The sequence below is a fragment of the Phyllostomus hastatus genome, unplaced genomic scaffold, assembly GCF_019186645.2.
Source record: "Phyllostomus hastatus isolate PE091 unplaced genomic scaffold, TTU_PhHast_1.1 phas_scaffold_317, whole genome shotgun sequence".
NCBI lineage: Eukaryota > Metazoa > Chordata > Mammalia > Chiroptera > Phyllostomidae > Phyllostomus > Phyllostomus hastatus.
This window is the reverse complement of record NW_025334023.1, coordinates 710,388-729,941: the sequence shown is the minus strand read 5'-3', so window position 1 is coordinate 729,941 and position 19,554 is coordinate 710,388. Positions and strand designations below refer to the sequence as shown.

Below are 19,554 nucleotides of genomic sequence, written 5' to 3'. Positions count from 1 at the left end.
ATGACCCCCAGCAACTGCACATTGATGTTTCTCTCTCTCTCTCCCTCCCTCCCTTCCCTCTCTAAAAAAATAATAATAATAAAATAAGTAAATAAAATCTTTAAAAAATATATATATATATATGGAGCCAATTTAAAATGGTGTTGGAACTGCCATCCCAGGGGAAGTGCCTTGCTTGTCTTATTCTTCAACTCTTTAGAATGTGAAAACTGGGCAGAATAACCTTTGGATTGGACCTAAATCAACATTGTATCCCAAACAACTATTAGTAAAGATAACAAGAAAGCAGCTACTATGACTGCTGGACTGAAAGTTAAAAACATTCTTTAAAATTAGCATCGTTATGTTAGCTTATCTGTACCTATAGAAATTCCTTCCTTCTATTTATGTAATTGTCTCTGTCCCCTTTGTCATAAATACCTTTTGCCTTTACCTCTTAATAGGAAGACTATTTGGGTTTCTGCCTAAACCAATGCTTTCCAGAATAGCTATTCTTGGATTTCAAATAAATGCTTATTACCTCGTATTTTGGCCTTTTATTTTTAGATTTACAGACTAATTATGTTATGTAAGTTGCCTAAGGTTAAAGTTATTTAATGGTTGTATATATCCACTATTCCTGGTAAGAGTAAATAGAGGCTGGGTGAACTACTATTTGAAGTTGAACCCATGATAATAAAACTTTTTGTTAGAAAGGACAAAGAGGAATATGATCTAAGTTCAAAATCATAAAAAGACCAACTAGATAAGGTCTACATGTATTTGTTCCATATCCTCAAAATACTAAAACTAAGGCTGCCTCTGGAAGATTGTCTTGAGTTACAAATGGAAAGAAGTACTTCTTTATGTGTAATAAATTCAAAATCAATAATTACCCTAGGCGAGTATCTAAGCCAATTTTATCATGAAGGTGTTGGAATGGAGATAGGTTTGTAAATCATTTAGCAGTCAGTAAAAGATTGAGTATCTCCTGTGTGCTAGGTCTTAGTCCTTGGTCTGGGCACTGGGGATCATATGCAAGTAAAACAAGGTATAAATAAAACATGCAAAATTTTTTTTCTTTTGGTAGTTATATTCTAGTGGATTGGTGGGGAGAATCACAATAAAAAAATACAGTAGTCCCCCTTTATTTGTGGTTTCACTTTCTGTGGTTTCAGTTGCCTGCAGTCAACCATGATCCAAAAATATTAAATGGAAAATTCCAGAAATAAAAAATAAATCATAAGTTTTAAATTGTGAGCTGTTCTGAGTAGCTGTTGAAATCTTGTGCCATCTGGCTTCATCTCATTGGAGATGTGAATCATCTCTTTATCCAGCATATTCATGCTGTGTGCGCTACTTAACTGTCTCTTATCAGATGCCTGTTGAAGTATCAGTGTGTTCATGTGACCTTTATTTTACTTAATGGTTCCAAAGCACAAGAGAATTGATGCTGGTGAGTCAGATGTGCCAAAGGGAAGCTGCAAAGTGCTTCCTTTAAGTGTGCAAGTTCTCGACTTAGAAAAACATCTACTGAGGTTTCCAAGATCTGTGGTAAGAATGAACCTTCTATCTGTGAAATTGGAGAAGGAAAAAAAATATCCATGTTTTGTTGTGGAACCTGAGATTGTAAAAGTTACATTAACAATGCATGATAAATGCTTAGTTACGATGGAAAAGGCATTTTATTTGTGGATGGAAAACACCAACAAAGAACATGTTCTGATTGATGTCAGCATGTTGCTGATCAGAAATCATCAAGCCTATATGAACATTTCAGTGAGGAATCCTGTGAAACAAGTGGCACCAAGCCATTTACTGCAATTAATGAGTGGTTACACAGATTCAAGCATAGGTTTGGACTGAAAAATATAAAAATTACTGGAAAGGCTACATTTGCTGATGAGCACACTACTGCCACATTTTCTGCACAGTTAAGTTGATTAAGGAGAAAGGTATGTAGAGGAAAAAATAAAATACATATAGGGTTCAGTAATATATGTGGTTTCAGGCATTCATTGGGGTTCTTGGAATGTATCTCATGGATAAGGGGATTCTATAGAGTATTATAAAAATTTTTACTTTGATATGGAAGGCAATGATCAACAACTATTGGCAATTTGGACAGGGTAATGATGATTTTGATTTAAGTTTTAAAGAATAATTCTGGCTGCCATATGGGACAAGAGGAGAAACATCATTTGGGAAGTTATTGTAAAAATTCATCTGATTTATAATGTGAGGGAAATGAAGACTTTCAGAATAGAATTGCTATTTTTTTGAAGATACAAAAATAATATCTTGGTGAATCTACTGGGAGGTCTGAATCTTTTATGTTGAAATAGCCTTTTGTATTGGGCAGTTTAAAAAGTTCATGTGTTGATTACATTTGATTCTTTGACATTGCTATAAGTGCTAACATGAATTGTATGGTTTGATTGTTCAGATGGCCGCCAAGAGCGGGTCATGTTCGACAAAATAACATCTCGAATCCAGAAACTTTGTTATGGACTCAACATGGACTTTGTTGATCCTGTAAGTAAATACGACTTCTGTCTTGTGTTCCTTGCTTCATGTGTTCTTTTTACTTGTCTCTTATCTCTGGCCTTTCTCTCACTTGATATATATTTTGGTTTGATGTTCTGCTTATGGCCTTGAATATAAAATGTGAATTCATTGCATAGAACTTTTTTCCTAAATTTTGGCTCTAGCCTGTGAATTCTGACTTTTCAGAGAACTAAAAAATGAGCAAAAAAGAAAACTTGATATTGACATTTTTTGTTAGAGACTTCCTTGAGTAACTTGTTTTATTCATAAGAGAAAAAGCCTAGAGTAAAGCTCGTTCTGGAATTGTGGTCACTTGGGTAGAAACTGGTTTGAAATTTGCTTTTTTGTTATCTATGTAGAAAGACCACATTTAAGTAATACAAAATAGATTTCATAGACAACATTAAAATTAAAGAGAGCAAACTATTCATAAGCAAGTCACTCTGCCTCTCTCCTTATCTTCTATAAGTCCTCCACTCCTTATCTAGACTGCTGCCTCTAATGGTCTCTGAAGTATTCTCCTGGTCTTCCTCTAATCTTGCCCTCTTCAAATGCATCTTCAACATGGCTTCCAAAATCATCTTCCTAAAATGGAGTATTTAAGAACCTTTTTTCCAAACCCACCCATATTGCCCCAGCATTATTTAGGTATTTGATCTGTACTTCTGTAGCACTTGTGCCGGCCTCATAACATTAACCACGTAATGTGGAAATTAATGACATGTCTCTGTCCTTTTCTAGAATTGAGCGTGGGCTGTATCTTATTCTTGTGATATCCACAATGCTTGGCACATATATAAATAGACACTTGATAGTGAATTTACCAAAATTGTCAAAAGAAAGTAATTGTATACAACTTTAAAGTATCCTATTATATAAATTCTCTTTTATATTTAGGAATTCTGGACAATAATTAGAATAATAGAATGTTAGAGTTGGAATGAACTTGAGAGATCATCCTACTTCATCTTCCTTATTTTGTTGATAAGAAAGATCCAAAGAGAGGGAGGGGAGTGATTTAGACAAGTTAGTGGGGGTATAGCGAGAAGAGCCAAGATTTCTTGACTTTAAGACCATCTGTTGCCTCATGCAGTGCTACATTTCACGGTACAAGGGTGCTGCTATAGCCGACTCATGCTTTCTAGGGTAGATTCAACTGGAAAAGTCTGTATGTTGTTATATCTGGCATAGCACACAAATGTTATTTTATCCTGAGTTCTGATTACTTGGCATGAAGCATCAGAAACTATTTAGAAGACTTCACTACTCTTTTACTGAATATAATTTGTATGGCAGATCTGAGAAGAAAGTGATCAGGAGCACAACTTGGTCTTGGGTAAAATATAATTAGAATAGATTGTAAACTAGTAATTATACACACTGTTTTTGAAGGGGACATGTTTTGGTTAACTGGCCAGTACATTCGTTTTCTGTTGGATTAAGCTTTTTAAAAAAAAATTCAGTAAACGCATATGTACAACTTAGTATTTGTTCTTCCTAAAAATGTATGGTAATAACTTGTGCATTGTATATTTTTAAAAGAGGAACCTTTTTCCCAGACTGGAGTGGATTAGTTGGTTGGGTGTTGTCCTGCAAAGTGAAAGGTCACCAGTTTGATTCTAGTCAGGACACAAGGCCTGGATTGTGGGTTTGGTCCCCAGCCCAGGTGTGAATGGGAGGCAACTGATCGATGTTTCTCTCTTACATCGATGTGTCTCACCCTCTCTTTCTCCCTCTCTTCCACTCTCTCTAAAAAACCAATAAATAAAATCTTTAAAAGGGAACCCTTTTATAATATGGTCTTGAAAATAGTGAAATGAACTGAGGTTGAATGGGACATGAAGCCAGAAGACTTATACAGTAACCTTGGGCAAGACTGAGTAACCTAAGCCTCAGGTTCCTCATGTAAAATTGTAGTAATAATATCTGTCTCCCAAGGTGATTGTGAAATGTCAGAGATTATGAGAGTTGAGATACTTTGTAATTTCTGAAGCTGTAAAGAAAGAGTGGTCATTAAATTATTTGGTGACTCAGCCTCAACCCTAATTTATACCTTCATCTCTAATTGGAATGATTAAAATTTAATTAATTTGCTTTTCTGTACTTGTCCTTAGGTAGATTTGGGAGGAAATGGGTAAGTATATAGTTAGAACCCCCATCACATAGGGACAAGTTGAATAGAAGATGGGGAAATACTTACAGAATCATTGGTCTGTTTTTAGCTATTTCCCTGTGAAACTGATCATCTTTGTTAACTATAAAATATCTATACTTAGATATTTTAAAATTTATTATTTTTAGTGATACCTCTTCATTGTGTATGTGGTATGCATTTTCTGGCAGTTCTGTTGGTTTATGAACTCTCGTTATTAGGTTTCCCACTGTCAACTATTCTAAAAGATAATTATTTAGAAAAGGAAGTTGATTGTTTTGATATAAATTTTATTATTTTTCTCAGTGCCATCTTAAGGAAGCTGTTGGTTTTGGGGAAAGCTCAAGTAATTCTTGATTTTATTTTTGTAGGCTCAGATCACCATGAAAGTAATCCAAGGCTTATATAGTGGGGTCACTACTGTGGAACTGGATACTTTGGCTGCTGAAACAGCTGCAACCTTGACCACTAAGCACCCTGACTATGCCATTCTGGCAGCACGGATTGCTGTCTCTAACTTGCACAAAGAAACAAAGAAAGTGTTCAGTGGTGAGTCTAGAGGAAAAATTAGAAAAAATTTAAAATTCTTAGAAAATTTATAAAGGTACTAGAATGAAACCTTGAATGTCAAAAGAAAAGTTACACCTTCTTTTAAAAAAGCAAAATGTGCAAGTTAGTGGCAGAGGGGGGACTGGAACTTCCTAATTCTTCAAGCTGCTGACTTGCTGAATGGAAAGGTCACTGGATTTTTTTGTTCTCTCACATGTATGTTTTTTTCTTTTAAGCCCATCTTTAGATAGTTGGTGGTGATATGATTGGAAAAATGAGTAATATATATTGACAAGTTCTGTGTTAAGCAAAATGTTACAGTTAACCTTTGTCACCATTAGCAAATACTTCATTCCATTGCTGCCGTTTTATAGCTCTGGGAATGGGAGCAAGGGAAGGTTAAATAACTTGGTATATAAAAAGTCAGATGTTAGACTATAACAGAAATCTTTAGCTTTTGATTCCAGACCTATTATGTGGGGCGGGCCTCAAACATTATATCTCCCTATTTAGTAGATTTATTGTAAAAATATCAGTTCTCCCAAAATTGATCTATAGATACAAGTTTATTTCAATTAAAATGCCAACATTTTATGTGTGTGTGTAAGTATTTACATAAATGCAGAGTCAATGCTATGTTACTGTTGCACAGTTACTGCTTATGATGTCATCAAGAAGAACAAGTGAGAGGTCTTACTAAATGTACATTTATAGATGTGAAGTGCTTGGGAAGATAGAGTCTGAATTTCAAATGGAAATTTTATTTGTTAGGATGAAAAGAGTTTTTTGTTTGTTTTCCTATTTCTTTTTTCTTTTTTTAAATATATTTTATTGATTGTGCTATTACAGTTGTCCCATTTTCCCCCTTTCACTCCCCTCTGCCCTGCACACCCCCTCCCGCTCACATTCCCCCCTCCCTTTAGTTCATGTCCATGGGTCATACATACAAGCTCTTTGGCTTCTACATTTCCTATACTGTTCTTAACCTCCCCCTTTCTATTTTCTACCTACCATCTATGCTACTTACTCTCTGTACCTTTTCCCCTTCTCTCCCCCTCCCACCTCCCTGTTGCTAACCCTCCATGTGATCTCCATTTCTGTGGTTCTGTTCCTGTTCTAGTTGTTTGCTTAGTTTGCTTTTGTTTTTGTTTTAGGTGTGGTTGTTAATAATTGTGTGTTTGCTGTCATTTTACTGTTCATGTTTTTTATCTTCCTTTTCTTAGATAAGTGCCTTTAACATTTCATATAATAAAGGCTTGGTGATGATGAACTCTTTTAACTTGACCTTATCTGAGAAGCACTTTATCTGCCCTTCCATTCTAAATGAAAGCTTTGCTGGGTAGAGCAATCTTGGATGTAGGTCCTTGCCTTTCATGACTTGGAATACTTCTTTCCAGCCCCTTCTTGCCTGCAAGGTCTCTTTTGAGAAATCAGCTGACAGTCTGATGGGAATTCCTTTGTAGGTAACTGTCTCCTTTTCTCTTGTTGCTTCTAGGATTCTCTCTTTCATTTTAATCTTGGCTAATATAATTATGATGTGCTTTGGTGTGCTCTTCCTTGGGTCCACCTTGTTTGGGACTCTCTGAGCTTCCTGGACTTCCTGGAAGTCTATTTCCTTTGCCAGATTGGGGAAGTTCTCCTTTAATATTTGTTCAATAACTTTTCCACTTGTTGCTCTTCTGGTACCCCTATTGTGGATGTTGGAACATTTAAAGATGTCCTGGAGGTTCCTAAGCCTCTCCTCATATTTTTGAATTCTTGTTTCTTCATTCTGTTCTGGGTGGATGTTTCTTTCTTCCTTCTGCTCTAAACCATTGATTTGAGTCCCAGTTTCCTTCCCATCACTATTGGTTACCTGTCCTTTATTCCACTTAGCATAGCCTTCATTTTTTCATCTAATTTGCGACCAAATTCAACCAGTTCTGTGAGCATCCTGATTACCAGTGTTTTGAACTGTGCATCTGATGGGCTGGCTATCTCTTTATCACTTAGTTGTATTTTTTCTGGAGCTTTGATCTGTTCTTTTGCTTGGGCCATTTTTTTTTTCCAGTCTCTTTGTGCCTATTGTGTAGTAAGGGGCAGAACCTTAGGTGTTTACCAGGGTGGGGTAGCCCACATTGCTGTGTTGTGACGCTGTATGTGGGGAAGAGATCCAAGAGGGAACAATGGCGATTGCTCCGGTCTCAGCCATTTTTCAGTCACTTCCCCCACTTCCCATAAGCAAATTGGGCCCTTCTGGTGCTGACTCTGGGTGGCTGGGTTGGGTACATTCTAGGACTGTGTGGGTCTCTCCAACGCATTCTCCTGTGAGGCTGCGAGTTTCTTCCACTGCCTCAACCCCCACAGGTGTCTTCAGTCAGTGGTTCGAGGCTTTATTTCCCCATGCTGGGACCCCTGGTTGGGAGGTCTGCCTTGCTCCCCAGTTGATTCTGCCGGTTTATCTTTGTGCGAATGTGGGACTGCCCTGTCCACAAACTGCCACTGGGTCCTCCAGCCACCACCTTGCTGCGAGTCCTCTCAGCCTGACTGCCTGTCTCTGCCCCTCCTAGCAGTCTGGATGAATGTGTCGTCTTTAACTTCTTGGTTGTTGGATTTCCATACAGTTTGATTTTCGGCAGTTCTGGTTGTTTTTTGTTTTTAAATTGTTGTCCTTCTTTTGGTTTTTCGAGGAGACATAGTGTGTCTACCTATGCCTCCATCTTGGTTGGAAGTCAGGATAAAAATATTGACAAGAGATGATCATTTCTGCTTTTCTTTATTTTCAACCAATAATTCTCAATCACCTGGGGATCTTTTTTAAAGAACCCATGTTCCAAAGGGAAAAAAAAAAGAACCCATGTTCACTCTAATTCTGAAAGCTTGTTTTCTTAAGTGAGACATTTTTTATTTATTCAACATGTATATGTTTATTGAGCACTTCTATGCTAAGCACTGAGGTAAGTTGGGATGAAAAAAATGGTTTTAGAAGCACTGTTTTAAACTGTTACCCAAAGAATAAATTAGCTGTAAAGTGGTTTTGACGTTTTTCTTTCTTTCTTTCTTTTTTTAAGATGTGATGGAAGACCTCTTTAACTATATAAATCCACAGAATGGCAAACACTCTCCCATGGTGGCCAGGTCAACACTGGATATTGTTTTGGCCAATAAAGATGTATGTATAATGCTTTTCTGGTAAACATTTTTATTTTCTTTATTTAAAAATATATTTTATTGATTATGCTATTACAGTTGTCCAATTTTCCCCCTTTTATTCCCCTCTGCACATTCCCACCCACATTCCCCCCACCCCTTTAGTTCATGTCCATGGGTCATACATACAAGTTCTTTGGTTTCTACATTTCCTATACTATTCTTACCTTCCCCCTTTCTACTTTCTACCTACCATCTGTGCTACTTATTCTCTGTACTTTTGCCCCCTCTCTCCCCTTCCCACTTCTCTGTCGATAACCCTCCATGTGATCTCCATTTCTATGATTCTGTTCCTGTTCTAGTTGTTTGCTTAGTTTGCTTTTGTTTTTGTTTTAGGTGTGGTTGTTAATAATTGTGTGTTTGCTGTCATTTTACTGTTCATGTTTTTTATCTTCCTTTTCTTAGATAAGTGCCTTTAACATTTCATATAATAAGGGCTTGGTGATGATGAACTCTTTTAATTTGACCTTATCTGAGAAGCACTTTATCTGCCCTTCCATTCTAAATGAAAGTTTTGCTGGATAGAGCAATCTTGGATGTAGGTCCTTGCCTTTCATGACTTGGAATACTTCTTTCCAGCCCCTTCTTGCCTGCAAGGTCTCTTTTGAAAAATCAGCTGATAGTCTGATGGGAACTCCTTTGTAGGTAACTATCTCCTTTTCTCTTGCTGCTTCTAGGATTCTCTCCTTCATTTTAATCTTGGCTAATATAATTATGATGTGCTTTGGTGTGCTCTTCCTTGGGTCCACCTTGTTTGGGACTCTGAGCTTCCTGGACTTCCTGGAAGTCTATTTCCTTTGCCAGATTGGGGAAGTTCTCCTTCATTATTTGTTCAAATACGTTTTCAGGTTTTTGCTCTTCCTCTTCTTCTGCCACCCCTATGGCTTGGATGTTAGAATGTTTAAAAATGTCCTGAGGTTCCTAAGCCTCTCCTCATATTTTTGAATTCTTGTTTCTTCATTCTGTTCTGGTTGAATGTTTGTTTCTTCCTTCTGCTCTAAACCAATGATTTGAGTCCTGGTTCCCTTTCTGTCACTGTTGGTTCCCTGTATATTTTGCTTTATTTCACTTTCGGTAGCTTTCATTTGTTCCTTCATTTTGCAACCGAGCTCAATCAGTTCTGTGAGCATCCTGATTACCAGTGTTTTGAACTGTGCATCTGATAGATTGGCTATCTCTTCATCGCCTAGTTGTATTTTTTCTGGAGCTTTGATCTGTTCTTTTGCTTGGGCCAATTGTTTTTTTGTTTGTTTGGTTTTTTTTTGTCTCTTTGTGCCTGTTGTGTAGTAAGGGGTGGAGCCTTAGGTGTTCCTAGGGCGGGGCAACCCATGTTGCTTCCTTGTGATGCTGTATATGGGGGAGGAGTCTGAGAGGGAATGGTGCTGCTTGCTCCTCTCTCAGCCGTTTTTCAGTCACTTCCCCTGCTACCCACAATCAAATTGGGCCCTTTTGGTGCTGATTCCCAGGTGGGTGGGTTTGTGTACATTCTAGGACCCTGTGGGTCTCTCCAACGAACTCTTCTGTGAGGCTGGGAGTTTTTCTCACTGCTGCCTCAACCCCCAGAGGTGTTTCCAGTCAGAGACTTTGAGGCTTTATTTATCAGTGCTGGAACCCTGGGCTGCATGGTCTATCTTGCTCCCCAGTTGTTCCTCTTTGTTTATCTGCACTGAATGTGGGACCACCTAGTCTGCTAGGTGCTGCCTCTCCAGGTCCACCAACTGCTGCCTTGCCAGCCCTGGTCCTCTAGCTGCTGCCTTGCCACAAGTCCTCTCTGCCCAGCTGCCTGTCTCTACCCCTACTTCCAGTCTCCTGGAAGAATGTTTCTTCTTTAACTCCTTAGTTGTTGGACTGCCATACAGTTGGATTTTCTGGCAGTTCTGGTTGTTTTATGTTTTTAAATTTGTTGTTGTCCTTCTTTTGGTTGTACAAGGAGGCACAGTGTGTCTACCTATGCCTCCATCTTGGCCAGAAGTCCTGGTAAACATTTTTTATAGGTTCTTTTTTTTTTAAGAGTAACAAGCACATTTTAAAAAATTCAAACACTACAAAAGATACAGGTAAAAAGTAATCCTCTCACCTTCCCTGTATACTGGCTTTTCTCTCTAGAAACAATATTATAGCATTTTAAAGTGTATTTTCTTAGTGCTATTCTCTAATACATGTGTATGTATACATATATATTTTTCCTTTTAGTGGCAGTCTCCTGTGCATGCTGTTCTCAATACTTTGTCTTAGGATAGTTCTGTATTAGCATTTATGATTATCCTGTTCTTTCTAACAGCTGCATAGCATGTGATTATAGAGATACGTTGTCATTGTGTGTGTGTGTATATATATTGCGCTAGTGGTGGATATTTGTTTTTCATTTTTTGCTGCAGTGAACATCCTTATATGGTAATGTTTTGCTGATAGAGTATATTGCTAAGATAAATCCTTTAAGTGGAATCACTGATCCAAAGAGTTTGTACATTTAAAATTTTAGTAGACATTGTCAGACTGACTCCTAAAAATGTTGCTCAGATAACAATTTGAAAGATCTTGCTCAACAACTTAAAAATGACCTACTTGTGTTCCAACTTCTTTCTTAACTAGATCCCAGAGGACAGAAGGGAAAAGTGTCCAGCCAGCCCTGTTGTACACAAAATTAATTTACGATGGATATCTGACCAGATGGAAACCAGTTTAATTTTAGGCAGTAGAATGATAAGTTGTCTGTCTTTCTAAATATGTATCTGGTGCATTGTTCATATGTATAATTTTGAGGACAGGTTAAAAACAAAAATAATATAACAGCTAAAAATTTTACCTGAAAAATAAATGTCAAGCAGTTCTCCATTATTTCACTCAAGGCCTCTACCTGCCTTTGGCGATAAAGATGCCCTTAATAATTTAAGAGAAAGGACCAGATTTTTCTAGTTGTTGGACATGGATCCTTATATAGAAACACTGATAGTATTTTGTAAAACTGGTTCCGTTTTTCTTATCTGGAGTGACTGTACCTAATTGCTTTTGTTTTCCTCCAAATGGCTTTATTGACTGCAAATACTCTATGACAATAGATAATTCTTTTATAATATCTTATTTTCATAATAGTAGTTTGTACAAAACCTGTTAAAGGACCATAGATTTTGAACAGGCTTAGAATTAATGTAATCCTACATGTTATTGTTTATCATATATATTGTATGTGCAGTTTTAAATGGTCTAGTTTTTATAATAAAAACATGTATTAGTAAGTATAATAATTGGTCACTAAAAACTTATTGAAGGATAATATATAGTTTCTTTTATGCTCATGTTCTTTGCTTCTTTAATTAGAGATATGCTATAAAATAATGGAGAATTTGAAAAGTCACATTTATATTTTTACTTATATACAATTTATATTTATGTTTTCTTCTAGTCATTTTTTTAAAGGCTTTATTTATTTTATTTTTTAGAGAGGGAAAGGGAGGGAGAAAGTGAGGGAGAGAAACATCATTCATTTGCCTCTTGCGTGCTGCCTATTGGGGATCTAGCCATCAACCCAGGCATGTGCCCTGACTGGAAATCAAACTGGCGACCCTTTGATTCCCAGGCTGGCACGCAATCCACTGAGCCACACCAGCCAGGGCTCTTCTAGTCTTTTAATGTACATGTGTTTAACCTAATTAGGCTACCTAATTTATATAATGTTTTTTTTCCTTAACATGTAGACTTCTGTTCTACAACAATAACACTTAATGTTATCTTTTTTCTATCCTATGTCACTTTAATTCTGGAGTCAAGGCTGAAATGTTGATTTTGTGAAAATAAGTCTGTCTTAATTATGACATCTTTTTTTATCTTCATTAGCGCCTGAATTCTGCCATTATCTATGACCGAGATTTCTCTTATAATTACTTTGGCTTTAAGGTAAATAATGGGTTTCAAATATGGAAATACTGGTTTTTGTTTATGTTTAGTAACACAGTTGTAAAGACAGTAAGTGATGGGAGTTGGGAGGGACCTGGGGGATTAGTGGGGTCAGGGTGGGGAGTGATTGTTTGAATTAAGGAAAGATAGCTTATCCATTTGCAATTTTCAGAGTTTCCAAATATTCTGGATTACCTGAGGAGTTATGCAGATAATTTACCATAGTGATTCCATATTGTTCTACTGTTTATACAGCAATTGTTTATAAAATCCCTACTGTGTGCCAAATGCTTTTCTAGGCACTTTTGTGTTTATAAATAGTGATTAAGAACATGAATGTTGGTGTCAGATCTTCTAGGTTTGAATCTCCATTCTAGGGTTTTTTTTTTTTTTTTTTTTTCACTTTAAAAAATTGGATTTATTGGGGTGACACTGGTTAAAAAAATTAATACAGGTTTCAGGTGTACAATTTCACAACACATCATTTGTGTACTGTATTGGGTATTCAACACCCCAAGTCAAGTCTCTTTCTATCACCATTTATACCCCCTATACTCTCCTTCACTTCTCTTCTCCCCCACCCCCTGAAGTCACCACACTGTTGTCCATGGCCATGATTTGCTCAGTTCTCTTCACCCCACTTCTGCTCTACTTATTAGCAAGTTACTTGATCTCTCTGTGCTTCAGTTTCCTCAGATTTAGAATGGGGACAATAATACTGTTTCAACATTAAATTCTGTTGAGGGTAAGTGAGTGTGTGTTGTTGCTTAGATCAGTACCTAGTCTATTATAAGTACTTTATAAGTGTTAACTGTTGTGATGATGATGGCAAATACCATAACTTCTGCTGTTAATGTTATACATGTTAATATAGAGCCGGCTTCTCCCAGAAATTTTCATGCAGTCTTTTCCAAAACAAATAGCTAAACTGAAGCTAGTAAGAGTAAATATGTTATTCTTTTCATTTAAATTTATACAAAAACTGAGAAGATTAGATTGCCTTATTGTGAATGCTATATCTACTGTGTCTTTAAAAACTGCTCTGAAAGTTTTTTGGTTGCTTTGCTTTTCTAGACGCTGGAGCGGTCCTATTTGTTGAAAATCAATGGAAAAGGTGAGATATGAATATGTTTGTGTGTTTTATCTTTTGTTCCTTATATATATTGAATATAGAGCTTTGAGCTATTAGCCTTAATATTTCTATCTGGACTGTAAATAACATTTTTAACTTTAGGTCTAGTTTATGAATAATTATCCTACTTATTGGTATAAATTTAAAAAAATCATCTTTTAGTATTTCTTTTTGACTCAAATACATGTCTTAGCCTAGTTTGTCTGACACGTTCCATCATATGACAACTCCTCTTTTGATTTTAGTGGCTGAAAGACCACAACATATGTTGATGAGGGTATCTGTGGGGATTCACGAAGAAGATATCAGTGCTGCTATTGAAACATACAACCTTCTTTCTGAGAGGTGGTTTACCCATGCCTCTCCTACTCTCTTCAATGCTGGTACCAATCGCCCACAACTTTCTAGGTATGTGTCATCTATAGTTCCTTTTAAAGTTCTGAAGTGGTTTTGATTAGATAATTAAACCTTGCCTTGAAAAACTAGTCAGTCGACCAAGAAAAATGAATTTGATGAACATTTAATCACTCCTGCTCTGATTAAGTGAGACTTAATTCGGGAAACATCTCTTCAGTGTGGTAAGTGAATTGAAGAGGGACAAATGCTGATGATGAAATTTTAAACTTGATTGTGGTGATTATTACACAATTCTCTGAATATACTAAAAGCCAATAGTTGTATACATTAAATGGAGAATATTAGGGTATGTGAATTATACCTCAATGAGCTTGTTTTGAACAAACTAGATAGTGACAGGTAATTAGAGACTCTTATAGTAGTATGTATTGAAGATTATGGTATTTAGGATGAGGGTGGTGAAAGTAGAACTTGAAAGAAACAGATTTAAGAGATATTTAGGAGGTAATATTGACATAATTTGATGATGTTTTTGGTTATGAGCCAAGCATGGTTCCCGAGTTTATGGGTAGAGTAATAGGATGAAGGTGATGTCTTTATCTGAAAAGGGGAACACTGGAACAGAATACAGTAATGTTTAAACAAAATAAAGCCTTAGCAAGTTGGTTTATTTTAGGAACTCAAGAATATGCGAGGATCAAAAAGTATATTACTGTACTCCATTGCACTAACATTTTTGTACCCTTTAATACTCTTTTATAATAAAAATTAGCAAAATCAATACAGAAAATAATTTTCTTAATTTGGTAAAAGATATCCACTAGAAACTTAGCTCTATTAGAGATTTCAGCAAAATATTTGGATATATTAATTCAATATAAATTAATCAGTTGGGTTTCTGTACTTTAGATGTTAGAAGATTAATTTTTAAAAAATATCATTTATAATACTGGAAGGTTACCCAGAAACAAATCTAATAAAAGACATAGAAGGCTCCTAAGGAGCACATTCTAAAACATAGTTGAAGGACATTTGAAAATAAGTGGAGACTGATTTTATATTAAAAAATGGATTTTGCAAAGATGTCATTTTTCCCCAAGTTAACATACAGATTCAGTATAATTTGAGTCAAAATTTCAACATGCTAATTCTATAATTTATATGGAGGAGCAAAAGACTAAGAATAATCTAGTAGGATGCCCTGGCTGGTGTGGCTTAGTGGATTGAGTGCCGGCCTGTGAACTGAAAAGTTGCTGGTTTGATTTCTAGTCAGGGCACGTGCCTGGGTTGTTGGCCAGGTGCATAGATGGGGGCATGTGAGAGGCTACCAATGGATGTGCCTCTCATGCATTGATGTTTCTCTCCCTCTCTCTCTCCCTTCCTTCCTCTCTCTCTAAAGTAAATAAATAAAATCTTTTTAAAAAATTTAAAAAAAGGAATAATTTAGTAGGCTGCTCAAAGTAGCAGGCCCTAATCTCTGGAACCTGTAAATGTTACCTTACAATGAAAAATGGTTTTTGCAGGTCTGATTAAGAAGATCTCAACACAGGGAGATTATTCTGAATTATGTAGGTGAGCCCTAAATCCAATGAAAAGTATCTTTATAAGAGAAGAGAGATGCTGAGGGAGATAATGATACATATAGAAGAAAAAAAAGCACTGTGAAGATGGAGGCAGAAATTAGAGTTGATGTGGCCACAAGCAAGGGATTCATCAGAGCTAGATGAGGCAAGGAATATATTCTTCACTAGATCCTCTGCAGGAAGTGTTTTTGATTTTGGTCTAGTGAAACTGATGTTGAACTTCTGGCCTCCAGAACTATGAGATAATAACGTTTCTATAAGCCGCCAAGTTAGTGGTAATTTGTTAGGGCAGCCACAGGAAACTAATATAAATAGCAAGACAGTTTTGAAGAAAAAGCCCAGATTTCAAGACTCCTGGAAAGACATGGTAATCAAAACAGTGTGGTATTCACTCTGGAGTAGACAAAAAAACCACTGGAGCATAACAGAGAGCCCAGAAACAGATTCAGGCTTATATGGGAACTTGAATAACTAAGGTGTCATTACATTTTATTAGCAAAGCAGTGCTAGGGAAATTGGTTATCCCATGGAGAAAAATACAATTAGTTTCCTTTTTCATGCTATATAGAGAAATACAATACAAAATCTAAATGTGAAAGTAAAAGCTTTTAGAAGAGCATATAGAGAAAACAGATACCTATTTTCCTCTTCAATTTTTACTATGAATTTCAAACATTCAAGAAAATTTTTTAAATAGGACATTGAATATCACCCATACACCTACTTCTGCTTAGATCAAAATATTACTAATATTTTGTCATATATATTTATATCTTAACATTTGTTTTTGGCTGAGCCCTTTGAAAATGAGTTGTAGGAGACTTCCAGTCAAGGTGGAAGTATAGGTAGACATGCTTCACCTCCTTAAACAATGTAGAAAGAATTACAACCGGATCTCAAAACTGGTAACACCCAGAACTGTCAGAAAATTGAGCTGTATGAAAGTTTGACAACCGAGGATTTAAAGAAGACATTCATCCACATAGGTAGGCGGGGCCAAGTGTAGGAGAATGGTGGAGAGGCAGTGTGGTGCTGAAAGGCAGCGGTGGAGGAATGGATGGGAGGGGTACCTTGGAAGGGGGTGATCCTAGTCCCAGGCCAGACCTATCAGCCCAGGGGTCTAGCATTAGGAAGAGAGATCCCCATTAGCTCTGGCTATAAAAACCAGTAGGGGTTGGGGCAATGGGAGAAACTGCTGGGTTTTTGCTGCTTAAAGAGCCAGCATGTCTTAGAACATTTGTAAAACCACCCACTCTGGGATTTACTACCTGGGCAACAGCTGGAAGGGCAGCAGTTGCACATGGGAAGGGGGTGAAGTTATGGGAACTGTGGTGAGCGCCGGGTGAACTGCCAGAACCCAGGTGGCAGCGTTGTCGCCTCTTGGAGCCCTCGCCACACAGCCACAAAGCAGTGAAGAGCGTTGCCCCACCCTAGCAATTACCTAAGTCTCTGCCCCACACGATATACAGATGCTTTTTCTACACAGGCCGTGCTACTAAGGGAGTAAAAGCAGCTCTGCTGAATACACAGAAACAAACACAGGGAGGCTGTTAAATTGAGGAGACAAAGAAATATGGTCCATATGGAAGGACAGAACAAAACTGCAGAAAAAGAACTACCATATTTTTTGGAATGTAAGATGCATTTTCCCTCCCAAATTTGGGAGGAAAATGGGTGTGCGTCTTAATAGTCCGAATGTAGCTTTACATTGGTGAAATATTATGTTATTTATGTACTTAACTATTTTACCACATTTTTTGCTTCAAAATTTTTTTTTTCCTATTTTCCTGCTCTAAAACCTAGGTGCATCTTATGGTCCGAAAAATACGGATAAGCAAAATGGGTATAGCTAACCTATCAGATTTCCAACCTATAAGTAGCCAGCCTATGCAGAGTTCAAAAACAGTTTATCATGATGCTCAGAGAACGCCTTGAGTATGTCCAAAAAAAAAAATAAAGGAAGAAATGATGATCACATTAAGTGAAATAAAGAATAATCCATAAGAAACCCAACAGAGAAGGGAAGGAAGCAGGGATTCAAACCAACAATTTGGAACAAAAGGAAGAGAGAAACATTCAATCAAAATGAAAAGAAGAAACAAGAATTCAAAAAAACAAGGATAGGCTGAGGAACCTCTGGGACATCTCCAAATGTGTCAGCATTCAAATCATAGAGATACCAGAAGGAAAAGAGGAAGGGCAAGAAATCGAAAATTTATTTGAAAAAATAATGAAAGAAAATGTCTCTAATTTGGTGAAGGAAATAAGACATACAAGTCCAGGAAGCACAGAGTCCTAAATAAGGTGGACCCATAGAGAGCAACACCAAAACACATCATAATTAAAATGCCAAAGGTTAAAGATAAAGAGAATCTTAAAAGCAGCAAGAGAAAAGCAAAGAGTTACCTACAAAGGAGTTCCCATAAGACTATTAGTAGATTTCTCAAAAGAAAGTTTGCAGGCAAGAAGGGACTGGCAAGATGTATTCGAAGTGATGAAAAGCAAGGACCAACAACCTACATTACTCTATCCAGCAAAGCCATCGTTTAGAATGGAAAGGCAGATAAATTACTTCCCAGACAAGGTAAAACTAAAGGAATTCATTGTCACCAAGCCATCATTACATGAAGTGTTAAAAGGACTTATTGAAGAAAAAGATCAAAACCATGAACATTGAAAAGGCAGTGAATTATCAACTATCAACAACTGAATCTAAAAAACAAAGTAAGCAAACAGCCAGAACAGGAACAGAATCATGGATATGGAGATCATTTGGAGTGTTATCAGCTGGGAGAATGGGGAAATGGTGCAGGGATTAAGAAGCATAATTGCTAGGAACAAAATTAATAGGGGGAAGCTAAGAATAGCATAGGAAATGGAGAAACCATAGAACTTACACATACCACCCATGGACATTAACTAAGTGGGGGAGATTATTGGAGGGAAGTGGGTACTGGGTGGAGGGGGGCAAAGGGAAAAAACGGAGACAACTAATAGCATAATCAATAAAATATACTTAATTTAAAAAGTGAGTTGTAGATATCATGACTCTTAATGCCTCAACCTGTGTCTTGTTAGGAGAATATATGTGACCTCAGAACAGTGAAGGATTTCCTAAAATAGATATAATAAAAACAACATAAAGGAAAATTGCATTAAAATTGAAAACTTCTGTGAATCAAAAACAGTGAAAAAAAAACAAGTTTCAGACTGCTAGAAGATAATTTGCAATGTATGTTAACTGTCCAGGGATTATAAGAAAAAGACAGAACCAGATAGAAACATGGACAAAGGATATAAAAAATCATAGATGAATAAATTTGATTGGCCAGTAAACATGTGAGGTAATAAATGTTGCTAGTAATTAGGAAAATGAAAGTATCATAATGAGATACATCTTATCCATCAGTTTGATAAAAATGCAATGTCTGATAATGTCAGGTGTTGGTGAGAATATAGAACACAGGGAACTCATATATTGCTAGATAGAGTGTACTTAACCATTCACTTTGGAGAATCTTTCATACAGTGGAACATATGCCTACCCATTGACCCTAGGAGATCCATTTTCTCCTAGGTTTATACCCTAAAGAAATCCTTAGATATGAGCACAAGGAGATATGTTCAAAAATTTTCACAGAAGCATTGTTTAGACTAGCAAACAAATTGGAAATAGTCCAAATGTCCATCAACAGGCAAATGGACAAATATATTGGTAGCTTGTTGTTATACCATGAAATATATAGCAGTGAAAATAAACAAACTAGAGTTACATGTATCAGTAGGAAAGAATCTCTAATACAATATTGATTTAAAAACAAGTGGCAGAGGATAAATATGCAATCAAATTTTTAAAATGTAGAACATGTAAATGCTGAAAGGTAGAAATGCATGAGATGGTGTGGAATTTTAATTAGGCTTTGTCATGTCTAATTTCTTCATGTAGGTGGTTATAAGTACAAAGTATATTATTATGTACAGCTTTCTGAATGTCTTAATATTCAGTACAAGTCATCAGTGGATAGAATCCATTTGATTGGTTGATTATTCAAAGTAGTGAAGGGATCATTGGTAAAGTATGGTTCCCGAAGTAGAGAATAGAATGAGATCCAAAGCACAGGTAGAGAGATTGTCTTCAAAAAGATGAAGGGAGCCCTGGCTGGCGTAGCTCA

General features: G+C 36.6%; 1 protein-coding gene across 1 annotated transcript in view; it reads left to right on the top strand.

The window, feature by feature from the left end:
• RRM1 (ribonucleotide reductase catalytic subunit M1) overlaps positions 1 to 19,554 on the top strand; it is a 46,949-nt gene that overhangs the window by 3,969 nt on the left and 23,426 nt on the right. The window contains exons 2-7 of the mRNA XM_045818258.1: positions 2,426 to 2,514; positions 5,050 to 5,227; positions 8,278 to 8,378; positions 12,251 to 12,310; positions 13,385 to 13,424; positions 13,688 to 13,850. Of these exons, the coding sequence (XP_045674214.1) occupies positions 2,426 to 2,514; positions 5,050 to 5,227; positions 8,278 to 8,378; positions 12,251 to 12,310; positions 13,385 to 13,424; positions 13,688 to 13,850 (631 nt within the window). The remainder of the gene's footprint in view (positions 1 to 2,425; positions 2,515 to 5,049; positions 5,228 to 8,277; positions 8,379 to 12,250; positions 12,311 to 13,384; positions 13,425 to 13,687; positions 13,851 to 19,554) is intronic.